Below are 13016 nucleotides of genomic sequence, written 5' to 3'. Positions count from 1 at the left end.
GGCTCCGCCGTTCGGCCCCCGCCGCGATGCCGCCGCTCGCCGACCCCGAGAGCCCCCCGCTGCCTCCCTGCCGGTGCCGCTGCCGGGGCCGGGGCCGCTCCCGGGGCCGCCGCCTCCTCCCGGTTCTCGCCACCCTCGGAGCCGCTGCTCTCGTGGCCGCCGCTGCCGCCGCCGCCGCCTTCCTGGGGGTGCTCCGCGGGGGGACCCCGCCGCAGGTGGGCACCGGGGGGGCTGGGGCTCCGGCCGTCCACGTGGCCGCCTGTCCGTTTGTCCACGTATCCGGTTGTCCGTCTGTCCGGTTGTCCAGGTGTCTGTCTGTCCTGGTGTCCGTCCGTCTTGTCCTGGTGGCTGTCCATCTCTCCATCTTGTCCAGGTGTCCGTCCGTCTTGTCCAGGTGTCCATCTCTCCATCTTGTCCTGGTGTCCGTCCATCTCTCCATCTTGTCCAGGTGTCCATCTTGTCCTGGTGTCTGTCCATCTCTCCATCTTGTCCAGGTGTCCATCTGTCTTGTCCTAGTGTCCATCTTGCCCATCTTGTCCAGGTGTCCATCTTGTCCTGGTGTCCGTCCATCTCTCCATCTTGTCCTGGTGTCCGTCTGTCCATCTTGTCCAGGTGTCCCTCTTGTCCTGGTGTCTGTCCATCTTGTCCAGGTGTCCATCTTGTCCTGGTGTCCGTCCATCTCTCCATCTTGTCCAGGTGTCCCTCTTGTCCTGGTGTCTGTCCATCTTGTCCAGGTGTCCATCTTGTCCTGGTGTCCGTCCATCTCTCCATCTTGTCCAGGTGTCCATCTTGTCCTGGTGTCCGTCCATCTCTCCATCTTGTCCAGGTGTCCATCTGTCTTGTCCTAGTGTCCATCTTGTCCATCTTGTCCAGGTGTCCATCTTGTCCTCATGTCCATCCATCTTGTCCAGGTGTCCATCTTGTCCCGGTGTCCATCTGTCTGGTTGTCCAGGTGTCCATTCATGCGGGGCTCCATCCACCCCGGGGGGGATGTTCATCTAGGAGGGCCATCCAATCATCCGTCTTTCTGTATGCTCACTTGTCCGTCTGTCTGTCCGTCCAGGTGTCCATCAGTCCGGTTGTCCATCTGTCCAGGTGACTGCCTGGATGTCCATCCACGTGTCCATCTGTCTGTCTGCCCAGGTGTCCATCTATCTGTCCATCTGGGTGTCCATCCATCCAGGTGTCTGGGTGTCTGTCTGGGTGTCTGTCCAGGTGTCCATCCAGGTGTCCATCTTTCTGCCCGCCCAGGTGTCCGTCCGTCCATCCATCCGGGTGTCCATCCATCCAGGTGTCCATCCCCCCGGGTGTCTGCCTGTCTGGGTGTCCAGTTATCAGTCCAGTTGTCTATCTGTCCAGGTGCCCATCTGGTTGTCCGTCTGTCCACCCATCCAGGTGTCTACCTGGCTGTCCAGTTGTCTGTCTGTCAGGGTGTGCATCTGGGTATCTGTCCGGGTGTCCATCCAGGTGTCCATCCATCTGGCTGTTCTTCCTGCCTAGGGGTCTGTCCATCTGTCTGTCTGGGTGTCCATCAATCCGGCTGTCCAGCCATCCAGGTGTCTGTGTACGTCTGTCCAGGTGTTCATCCAAGTGTCTGTCTGGGTGTCCACCCACCTGGGTGTCCCTCTGTCCTGGTGTCTGTGCAGGTCTCCATCCACCTGGGTGTCCATCTGTCTGCCCAGGGGTCTGTCCAGATGTCCCTCTGGGTGTCCATCCATCTGAGCATCCATCTGTCCATCCAAGTGCCTATCCATCTGGGTGTCTGTCAAGGTGTCTGTCCATCCCTCTGGGTGTCCGTCTTGTTGTCTGTCCATCCGGGCTTCCCACCCCCTCTGGGTGGCCGTTCCTCCACGTGTCCGTGCAGCCATCCAGGTTGCACATCCTGGCGGTGTCCGTCCGTCTGTCCATCCATCCGCCTGTCCCACGGGGTGTCCATCCACCTGAGGCTGGGGGAAGGCGGATGCATCAGGCCTCCAACCTCCCCCCGTGCCTCAGTTTCCCCATCCCCAAAGGCACCAAATCCCCCCTCCCCCCCCCAAATCCAGGGATCACCCCCTCCCCCGGGGACCCTCCAAAATACCCAACAGGGTGCTGGAAAGTCCCCAAATCCCGACACGACACCCAACTTCCCCTTCACCAAGGGGGGGGACACAACAACATGCGTGGGGACAAGGACGCTTGGGTCCTTCCTGCCTGCTGACATTCTCTTTCCTCTCCCTTGCAGGCTGCCACGGCCGCCCACATGCTGCTGACTGCTGGTAAGTCCCACAGGCCTGAGGCCATGGTGAGGGGCTCCCGGGAAGGGCGGGGGGGGGGGGGGGGGGGTTATCCTTCCTTAGGCAGCTCGCCCAGTCATCTCGAAAGCATCACACTGGTTTGTCCTTCCGCCCTCGGAGAGGAAACGTCATCCCGGGCCTGGAGCATCTGGGGGTGTCACAGGGCAGCTGCGGTGCCCAGGGCGTCATGGAGTGTCCCCAGGGTGTCATGGAGTGTCCCCAGGGTGTCACGGAGCATCCTCCGTCCCTGCGGTCCCCAGGGTGTCATGGAGCATCCTCCATCCTTGTGGTCCCCGGGGTGTGACAGAGCACCCTCCGACCCTGCGGTCCCCGGGGTGTCACGGAGCACCCTCCGACCCTGCGGTCCCTGGGGTGTCATGGAGCATCCTCCATCCCTGCGGTCCCTGGGGTGTCATGGAGCATCCTCTGACCCTGTGGTCCCCGGGGTGTCACGGAGCATCCTCCATCCTTGTGGTCCCCAGGGTGTCACGGAGCACCCTCCATCCCTGCAGTCCCCGGGGTGTCACAGTGCATCCTCTGTCCCTGCAGCCCCCGGGATGTAACAGAGCACCCTCTGTCCCTGCGGTCTGCAGGGTGTCACGGAGCACCCTCCGTCCCTGCAGTCCCTGGGGTGTCATGGAGCACCCTCCGTCCCTGCGGTCCCCGGGGTGTCACGGAGCACCCTCCGTCCCTGCAGTTCCCGGGATGTAACAGAGCACCCTCTGTCCCTGCGGTCCCCAGGGTGTCATGGAGCACCCTCCGACCCTGCGGTCCCCAGGGTGTCATGGAGCACCCTCCGTCCCTGCGGTCCGCGGGGTGTCATGGAGCACCCTCCGTCCCTGCGGTCTGAGGGGTGTCATGGAGCACCCTCCATCCTTGTGGTCCCCGGGGTGTCACAGTGCATCCTCTGTCCCTGCGGTCCCCGGGGTGTGACAGAGCACCCTCCGTCCCTGCGGTCCCCAGGGTGTCACGGAGCACCCTCCGTCCCTGCAGCCCCCGGGGTGTGACAGAGCACCCTCCATTCCTGTGGTCCCCAGGGTGTCATGGAGCACCCTCCATCCCTGTGGTCCTCAGGGTGTCACGGTGCATCCTCCATCCCTGCAGTCCCTTGGTCCCATCCCAGGCACCCCTGGGTGGGCCGTGGTGGCCAGGAGCATCAGGGAGGGCTGCAGCACCCATCTCCCATCGGGGACACCCCATTCTCCACCCCCATCCGACTCCATCTCCCAGGAGCCCCCTCACCCAATTCTCAAGACCCTGGTGCCCTGGGGGTTGCTGCAGCACCCATCTCCCATCAGTGGCACCCACTACCAAGGAGGAGCACCCATTTCCCTGTTTCCTATTGGAGACTCCCATTTCGCAATGGGGATCCCCATTTCCCATCGGGGGCACCCATTACCAAGCAGGAGCACCCATTACGCAATGACGACCCCTCAATCCCAAAGAGGACCCCCATCTCCCGTCGGGGTCACCCCATCTCCCATCGAGGGCACCCATCTCCCATCAGGGACCTCCATCTCCCATCAAGGGCACCCATCTCCCGTCGGGGTCACCCCATCTCCCATCGAGGGCACCCATCTCCCCTTGGGGTCACCCCATCTCCCATTGAGAGCACCCATCTCCCATCAGGGACCTCCATCTCCCATAAAGGGCATCCATCTCCCATCAGGGGACCCATCTCCCATCAAGGGCACCCATCTCCCATTGGTGTCACCCCATCTCCCATCAAGGACCTCCATCTCCCATCAGGGACACCCATCTCCCATCGGGACCACCCATGACTGACCAGGAGCACCCACCACCCTTCTCCCCTCTTCTCCCCCCAGGCTCGTTGGTGGTGCCATCAAAACCCAGTTGGCGCTATGAGGAAGGCATCAACGGCGTCTTCCTCAGCAGTGACGTGCAGATGACAGCCGGGGAGCTGCGGGTGACAGCGGGTGGCCTCTACCTCCTCTACGGCCAATTCGCCCTCACCTGCACGGCACCCACCTGTGCCCCCGGCACCGTCACCCTCCAGGTCTGGCACGCCAATTCGTCGCGCCTGTTGCTCACCGTGCCGTTGGTGCTGCCCAAAGACGCAGGATCCGACCCGGCACGTTCTGGTTTGGCCCAAGCCGTTGGGCAGCTCCAACCTGGAGATGTCCTCAGCCTGTTGCTGGACGGGGACGTAGCCGTGGAGGGGTGGCAGCTGGCACAGGACGAGCGGGAGGGCAATTTTGTGGGGTTGCTGCGTATCGCCGGGGCGTGATGCGTGGGGTGGCAGGGGGTGACCAGCCCCAAACCCTGCTGGTCACTCTCCTGGTTGGAGGTTGGGGACATCGGGGGACATTGCTGACCTCCATGCCTGGAGATTTGGGTTCCAAGACCCCCATGCCCAGAGATTTGGGGACATCGAGGGATATTGCTGACCACTGTGCCTGGAGATCTGGGGACATCAAGGGACATTGCTGACCTCCATGCCTGGAGATTTGGGTCCCACGACCCCCATGCCCAGAGATCTGGGGACATCAAGGGACATTACTGACCTCCATGCCTGGAGATTTGGGTCCCACGACCCCCATGCCCAGAGATCTGGGGACATCAAGGGACATTACTGACCTCCATGCCTGGAGATTTGGGTCCCACGACCCCCATGCCCAGAGATCTGGGGACATCAAGGGACATTACTGACCTCCATGCCTGGAGATTTGGGTCCCACGACCCCCATGCCCAGAGATCTGGGGACATCAAGGGACATTACTGACCTCCATGCCTGGAGATTTGGGTCCCACGACTCCCATGCCCAGAGATCTGGGGACATCAAGGGACATTACTGACCTCCATGCCTGGAGATTTGGGTCCCACGACCTCCATGCCCAGAGATCTGGGGACATCAAGGGACATTACTGACCTCCATGCCTGGAGATTTGGGTCCCACGACCCCCATGCCCAGAGATCTGGGGACATCAAGGGACATTACTGACCTCCATGCCTGGAGATTTGGGTCCCACGACCCCCATGCCCAGAGATCTGGGGACATCAAGGGACATTGAAGACCTGGAGATGTGGGGACATCAAGGGACATTACAGACTTCCATGCCTGGAGATTTGGTGCTGGTGACCCACCTGCTTGGAGGCTGGGGACATCAAGAGACCTTGGAGACCTCCATGGTTGAAGATTTGGGACATTAAGGGACATTGCACACCCCTATCCTTGAATATTTGGGGCTGGAGACCCCCTGCTTGGAGCTGTGGGAACATCAAGGGACCTTGCAGACCCCCACGCCCAGAGTTTTGGGGTCCAGAGACACCCCCCCCGCCCCCGCTTGGAGGTTGGGGACATCAAGGGACCTCACAGAACCCCATGCTGAAGATCTGGGGACATCAAAGGGACCTTGGATACTTCCATGCTGGACGTTTGGGGACCCCAATGCTGGACACTTGGGGACACCAAGGGACCTCACAGACCCCCATTTTGGGGACCGTGGAGACCCCCATGCCCAGAGACGTGAGGGGTCCCTGCTGGTCCCAGCCCCCTCCCCCAGCCGGCCCGGGGGGAGCCCCTCCCCCCCCTAAATTATTATCTGGTGCTGGGAGCTGCATTATTTATTGTTTAATAAATTTATTTATGATTCCCAGTGCCCCAAAATGGCTTTAATTGCCCCCCAAAAAGGGGGGGACCCCCCGAACCCCCCGCGGGGTGTCACTGGGCCGGATGCCTGTGTTTCCACACGCGCGTGCACAGGTTTGCGTGTGCAAATACATGCACACGTATGCGTACACGCACAGACGGGCGCACACGCAGGTGCGCCTGCACATACGTGTACGCGTGCACGCGGAAAGGTGTGCGTGCCTATATCCGTGCACACGCGCAGGCGTGCACAGATGCGTCGGCACAAGCGCCAACGTTTGCAAAAGCGCGTCCGTGCGCGCACGCGTGTGTGCCGCGTGCGCGATGCGCGTGCAAAAACGCCAATACAGGTGCGGATGCACGTGCGCGTGTACCCGCCCGTACGTGTGCAAATGCAAGCACGTCTGCAAATGCAAACACGCGTGCAGGTGCTAACGCACACGCGTGTGCGAGCACCCATGCAAATGCACATACGTGTGCATAAGCGCACGCGTGGGCACCGCACCCCCCCCGTGCCCCACTTTTTTAGGTGCCGCAGTCCCACTGGTTAAAGCAAAAAAAAAAAAAAAAAGAACCCAGGCGTCCGGGTTTTGCAAGGGGGGGGCCCCAACACCCACGGCCCCCCCAGTCCGTGTCCCCCCCCCCCCCGTGGCCTTATCCGGCCTCCAGTGGCAGGAAATCCTCCCCGTGCGACGCTTGCACGAGGAGGTGGAAGTGACCCAGGTCTTGCGGGGGGGGCACACATATCTGGGGCTCAATTGCCCCCTCGCCCCCCAAAATCCGGGATCCCCCCCCCCCCCCCCCCCGGAGCGGGGAGAAGGGGGGGGGGGGGGCACAACCTCATAGCAGCCAGCAGAGAATCCCCACTCCAAAGGGCAAAGGGCGCTTGGGAATTGGGAGGAGCTGGTTTGGTCCTGCCCCCCCCCCGAATTGCCCCTGACACCCCAAATTTGCCCCAGACTGCCCCAATCTGCCCCTGACACCCCAATATTTGCCCCAGACCCCCCAAATTTGCCCCTAGCCCCCCAAATCTGCCCCTGCAGACCCCCCCCCCCCCCCCCATCAAATTCTGGCACCCAACAGGTTTTTTGTCACTTTTATTTTTGGCTCAGGATGGCGGGGGTTGGGGGGGGGTATCCCCCAATTTAGGGGGGGGGTCTCCCAACCCCTGCCTGGCCCCATCTCGGGGAAACTGAGGCACAGAAGAGATGATGCTGGGGGAGGGACCCAGGCACATGGCGGGAGGCAATCCTGGGGATGGGATTGGGGTTCGGGGGGGGCCCCCTGAATATCAGGGTTAAGCCCCCCTCCCCAAAATAAATAGGTAAAGAAATAGGTCCCAGGGGTCCTGCAGAGGAAGGACCCAGGTGTCCGGGAGGGTGGTGGTGGTGGGGGGTGCACTCAGTATCAGCACCCCCCCCTGCACAACCCTATACGAGCCACTGGAGAATCCACACTGCTCGCCAGTCCAGAGCCTCAGGGACTTCGGAGGCAGCGAACGGGGTCGGGGGGGGGGGGGGGTGTCTGCAGAGAAGGACCCAGGCGTCCGGGTGGGTGAGGGTCCAATTCTGGAGGGTCCGGGTCATCAGCACCCCACGCACAACCCTATACGAGCCCCTGGAGAATCCACACCCCACCCCAGTCCTGAGCCTCAGGGTCTTTGGGGGTGGTCAAAGGGGTCTCCATAGGCTTGCAGTGAGGGACCCAGGCGTCCGGGTGGGTGAGGGTCCAATTCTGGAGGGTCCGGGTCATCAGCACCCCACGCACAACCCTATACGAGCCCCTGGAGAATCCACACTGCTCTCCAGTCCTGAGCCTTAGGGTCTTTGGGGGTGGTCAAAGGGGTCTCCATAGGCTTGCAGTGAGGCCGGGTGGGTGAGGGTCCAGTTCTGGAGGGTCCGGGTCATCAGCACCCCACGCACAACCCTATAGCAGCCACTGGAGAATCCCCACCCCACCCCAGTCCTGAGCCTCAGGAATGCTGGGGGCGGGGGGGGGTGTGACAACCAAGGCCCCACCAGACCCCCAATGCCCTCCCCCCCACACACCCCCCCCCTAAAAATATCACACCATGAACATCCCGAAATAGGAGCGGGTGCCGTCCACCGCCCGCACCAACTCGGGTGCCTGCACCCGCGTGAAGACCTCGTCCCCGATTTCGAGGCGCACGAGTCCCCCCAAAAAGCTGTGCCGGGCCCAGGGTACCCCATGGGCTTCGGGACAATAAACCACCTTGTTCACCAGGAGGTCAAGGACACCGGGATAGCGGGGTGTCCGTTTGTGGATGCCGTGGAGGGTGGCGGCACGCGTGGGGCACCCGGGAGCACCCAGTTGCACCTTGGCGTAGACGAAGTAGAGGCCGGGCTGGCGGCAAACGAGGGAGCCGCCGCGGTAGCCCAGGCCCCGGATGAAGGCCCATGACTTGCCGGGTTCCCACCGAAGGGACCCGTTGGGTTGGGATGAGACGTCGGCGCCGGCTGCGGGGAGGAAGAGGAAGGGGGATCAGGGGGACCCAGGCATGCAGGGTGCTGAGCACCCCAAAACATTCCAGCACCCCCCCACTATCTATAAGAGGACCCAGGTGTCCGGGGTGCTGACCCCTCCAAGCACCCTGCAACCTATATGATGACCCAGACGTCTGGGGTGCTGACCCCCCCCAGTTCTTCCAGCACCCCTCCCCCACTATCTATAGGGTCACCAGGCATCCGGGGTGCTGACACCCCCACACATCTTCCAGCACCCCCCACTATCTATAGGAGGACCCAGGCATCCAGGGTGCTGAGCACCCCAAAACCTTCCAGCAACCCCAGTATCTATAGGGGGACCCAGGCATCCGGGGTGCTGACACCCCCCCAGTCCTTCCAGCACCCTCCACTATCTATAGGGTCACCCAGGTATCTGGGGTGCTGACCCCCCAATTCTTCCAGCACCCCCAGTATCTATAGGGGGACCCAGGCAGCCGGGGTGCTGAGCACCCCAAAAACTTCCAGCACCCCCCCACTGTCTATAGGAGGACCCAGGCATCCAGGGTGCTGACCCCCCAAACCTTCCAGCACCCACCAGCACCCATCTATAGGGACCCAGGGGTCTGGGTCCCCAACCCCCAGTGGAACCTTCCCCCTCCACCCCCGCGGAGGGACCCAGGTTGTCGTAGCTCCCCACCCCCCATCGGAAACTTCCAGAACCCCTCCCCCCCCCCCTACTTCTTTCCACTCCCGTGGAGGGACCCAGCCACCCACCGGGCCACCCACCGGGCCACCCACTGGGCCACCCACCGGGCCACCCACCGCCACCCTCAGGTTGGGGACCCAGGTGTCCCCCCCTCCTTGCCCCCCCTTACCTATGAGATGAGCCGCTGGCTTCTTAGGTGGGGGACGGTCTGCAAAGGGAACCCAAGTGTCCGGGTGAGGCCCAGTGTCCCCAGGGTGGTGGCACCCATGTCCTCAGGGTGGTGGCACCCATGGCCCCAAGGTGGTGGCACCCCGGTCCCCAAGGTGGTGGCACCCTCATCCCCAGGCTGGTGGCAGGCCCATCCCCAGGGACGTGGTACCCATGTCCTCGGGGGGGGGGGGGGGATCCCCTGGCCCTGGGTTAGTGGCACCCATGTCCCCAGGGTGGCGGCACCCATGTCCCCAGGCTGGTGGCACCCAGGTCCCCAAGGTGGTGGCACCCTCATCTCCAGGCTGGTGGCACCCTCATCCCCAGGCTAGCAGTACCCATGTCCTCAGGGTGGGAGGGTCCCGTGGCCCTGGGCTGGTGGCACCCATGTCCCCAGGGTAGTGGCATCCATGTCCTCAGGGCAGTGGCACCCGTGTCCCCAGAGCAGTGGCACCCTTGTCCCCAGGACCCAGTTTTGGGGACCCACCTTGCAGCACCTTCTCCGACAGTGGCTGGTCCCCACTGGCCTGTGGACACCCACATGGATCAGGGGACACATGGGGACACGAGGGCACATGAGGACATGGGATGCACGGGGACACGAGGGCGCATGGGGACACCGGGGCATGGTGGGCTATGGGGACACAGTGGGACATGGGGACACATAGGGACACATGGGGACACGCACCTGGGTATTGGGACACACAGGTGTGCACATGGGGACACATTAGGGACACAAGGGGACAGGAGGGGACATGAGGACACACCTGGGGACACATGAGGGGACACAGGGACACATGGACACGCACAAGGGGACACCAGGGGACACACAAGGAGACACGAGGGGACACGGCGATACATGGGGACGCTCACACTGGGATACCCAGGGACAGAAGAGGGGACATGGGGACACACAAGGGGACACACAAGGGGACACACGGGGACACACCCATGCGTGTGCACTACCACGGCCCCCTCCCACGCACACGCAGTGTCACCCGCCGCCACATGCACATGCGTGTCCCTCCAGCCACGTCTTGCACACATGTGGTGTCCCCACACTGTCCCCATCCCCATCATCCCCATGTCCCCCTGTATCACTGTGTCCCCCATGTCCCTGTGTCCCCATGTCCCCCCATGTCTCCCATGTCCCCCATATGTCCCTGTGTCCTGCCATGTCCCCATATCCCCTACGTCCCCCACGTCCCCCCATGTCCCCGTGTCCCCACATCCCCCATGTCCCCCTATGTCCCCATGTCCCCCTATGTCCCCACATCCCCCATGTCCCCCACGTCCCCATATCCCCCATGTCCCCATGTCCCCCATATCCCCCATGTCCCCATGTCCTCCATATCCCCCCATGTCCCCCCATGTCCCCATGTCCCCTCTCACCTGCAGCCGCGCCGTCACCTTCTGCAGCTCCCCCCGGACCCCCGCCAGCACCCAGCCTTGCACTGCCACCGCCACCAGTGCCAGGGCCACCAATGTCCCCAACACCCACCGTCCCCATGCCCCCACCCGGACTCGCCGCCGCCACGCTGGCACGGGGGGAGTGGCAGCACCCGTGGGTGCCCCGGGGGGGGGCAGCGGTGGCCAGGGCCCCGCCAGGGCAAAGACGCCGTCCCCCATGGGCCACCCCCGGCGTGTCACCTGCTGTGTCACCCGCCGACCTGGGGATCTGCACCCGCTTTATGGCCCCAGAGGAAACGGGGCCCACGTCACCCGCCGGTGTCACCACCCCGGCGTGGCTCCCCCCCGTCATGGGGACACGGCGGGGGGGGGGACACGTGACCACGTGGCATCACCCACCCGCCAGTGCCATCGCTGTCCGAAAGGGTCCTTGTCCCCTCCGGTGCAGTGTCCCCATAGTGTCACCCCCTTTGTGTCCCCAGGGGGTCTCTGTGTCCCCCTCTCATGTCTCCAACACTGTGGCCCCCCCGTGGTGTCCCCTGCACTTTCCCCATGGGGACACATGGCGACCACAGAGCTTTTGGGGATATCGGTGACCCCACGACTGTCACCGGGACTGGGGATGTCCCGAGTGCCACCAGTGTCCCCAGGGTCACCGGGAGGGGGGGTGTCCCCATCCCCAGGGCCACTGCAGCCAGGGGCATCAGGGACACCACTGTCCCCATGGTGTCCCCAGGACGCTGGAGACAGGTTGGGGACAGCTTTGGGATGCTCCGGGGGGACAAGTTGAGGACAGCCTGGGCAACAGCTTGGGGACAAGCTGGGGACAGCGTGGGGACACTCCCAGCTGCCACATGGCCCCAGGGTGAGGCCAACACAGGAAGCGGCAGGACATGGGGTGACACCGCGGGGTGACATGGGGCGGGGGTGACACGGGGGCGTGACACCCTCCGCCACACACGGGGCTCCCGGCCACCTCCACGCCTCGTCCCCAGCATCCCAGGGCCACCACGCAGCCGTGGGGGACACACGCTCGGCCGATTGCACACTGGCACACGCTTGTACACGTGTTGACACGCATGTGCGACACGCGCCATGCACATGCTGGCATCGTGCGTGCACACACGTGTGTGCACGTTCACACACGCTTGTGCCGTTGCACGCAGGCATCAGGCACACGCGTGCTTGTGCACATGTGGACACGCCTGTCATGCACACACGTACTTGCGTCATGCACGCTCATGCACGTCATGCACGTGCACGCATGCACCGTGCACGCGCACGCTTGTGCACGTGCACAGACACCCATGCTATTGCATGCTCGCACCACGCATGTACACGCTTGTGCACGTGCACACACGCTTGTGCTACGTGCTTGCACCACGCACGCACATTTATGCTAGTGCACACGCACGTGCTAATGCACACTCGCAGCGTGCACACACGCTTGTGCCATTGCACACCTGCACCATGCACGCGTGCACTTTTGCATGTGCACGCGTGCTCGTGGTACAAGCACCGCGCACACATACGCTTGTGCAAGCGCTCGTACTCCCCTGCTACACGCTTCTGCACGCACCCACGCGTGGCTGTTGCACCCACACGCGTTTGCAGCCGCACGGGTGCAGGCACCCACCCTCATGCATGCACCCACATCTTTGCACCCACGTGTGCACCCACGTGCACGCCTCACGCGTGTGCACGGCTGTGCCCAGGGCTGCTCCGGCAGTGGCTGTGGACGCCAGATAAGCCACCGGAAAGCACCGCCTGTGCGAGGCCTTGCTGGGAAGGCAGGAAACCACCGGCTGCAGCACCCTGCATGCCGTGACTGGGTGCCGGGCTCGGTGCTGAGCCCTGGGTACCGCAAGCCGGGCACCCAGCGGCACGCAGCACCCTGCACCGAACGCCATGCAGCACCCTGCATTGAGTGGCGTGCAGCGCCGTGCACGAAGCGGCGCGCAACGCCGCGTGCCAAATGCCTCGCTTGCACCGTGCGCTGTGCAGCGCCGTGCACCGAGCGGCGTGCGGCACCGTGCACCAAATGTCGCGCTGCAGCATGCACTAAGGGCCGTGCAGCGCCATGCGCCAAATGCCACCCTGCACCACGCACCGAGTGGCGTGCAGCACCGTGCGCTGAAGGCGTGCATCACGAAGGGGTGTGCATTTACAGGCGTGCAGCACCAGGCACTAAGGGTGTGCAGCACGGTGCACCGAGGATCGTGCACCAAGCAACGTGCAGCATCGTGCACCGATTGCCGTGCTGCACCGTGCACTGAGGACTCTGCACCAAGAGGCGTGCAGCAGCAACGTCCAGCACCGTGCACCGAGGGCCGTGCACCGAG

General features: G+C 63.5%; 2 protein-coding genes across 2 annotated transcripts; one reads left to right on the top strand and one right to left on the bottom strand.

Annotated features, from left to right (window-relative positions):
• Positions 1 to 19: 19 nt before the first annotated feature.
• Positions 20 to 4524, top strand: LOC140645113 (uncharacterized). Its single transcript, XM_072848332.1, has 3 exons — positions 20 to 215; positions 2225 to 2258; positions 4103 to 4524. The coding sequence occupies exons 1-3, from the start codon at positions 27 to 29 to the stop codon at positions 4522 to 4524; spliced, it is 645 nt and encodes a 214-aa protein (XP_072704433.1). The 5' UTR covers positions 20 to 26.
• A 3426-nt stretch (positions 4525 to 7950) lies between these two features.
• TNFSF14 (TNF superfamily member 14) lies at positions 7951 to 10893 on the bottom strand. The gene is made up of 3 exons (XM_072848331.1): positions 10657 to 10893; positions 9752 to 9791; positions 7951 to 8363 (listed from the first exon to the last, which is right to left on the bottom strand). The coding sequence occupies exons 1-3, from the start codon at positions 10891 to 10893 to the stop codon at positions 7951 to 7953; spliced, it is 690 nt and encodes a 229-aa protein (XP_072704432.1).
• Between the last annotated feature and the right edge of the window lie 2123 nt (positions 10894 to 13016).

This window comes from Ciconia boyciana, chromosome 31, assembly GCF_034638445.1.
Source record: "Ciconia boyciana chromosome 31, ASM3463844v1, whole genome shotgun sequence".
NCBI classification, from domain to species: Eukaryota; Metazoa; Chordata; class Aves; order Ciconiiformes; family Ciconiidae; genus Ciconia; species Ciconia boyciana.
Note: the sequence above shows the minus strand (reverse complement) of the source record. Positions and strands in the feature narration are given on the sequence as shown.

Excerpts from the sequence above, each read along its gene's own strand:
- LOC140645113 (XM_072848332.1), top strand. The coding sequence starts at position 27 with ATGCCGCCGCTCGCCGACCCCGAGAGCCCCCCGCTGCCTCCCTGCCGG. Across the intron at positions 216-2,224 it reads GCGGGGGGACCCCGCCGCAG|GCTGCCACGGCCGCCCACAT; the intron begins GTGGGCACCGGG and ends TCTCCCTTGCAG. Across the intron at positions 2,259-4,102 it reads CCACATGCTGCTGACTGCTG|GCTCGTTGGTGGTGCCATCA; the intron begins GTAAGTCCCACA and ends TTCTCCCCCCAG.
- TNFSF14 (XM_072848331.1), bottom strand. The coding sequence starts at position 10,893 with ATGGGGGACGGCGTCTTTGCCCTGGCGGGGCCCTGGCCACCGCTGCCC. Across the intron at positions 9,792-10,656 it reads AGGTGACGGCGCGGCTGCAG|GCCAGTGGGGACCAGCCACT; the intron begins GTGAGAGGGGAC and ends GGGTGTCCACAG. Across the intron at positions 8,364-9,751 it reads GTCGGAGAAGGTGCTGCAAG|CCGGCGCCGACGTCTCATCC; the intron begins GTGGGTCCCCAA and ends TCCTCCCCGCAG.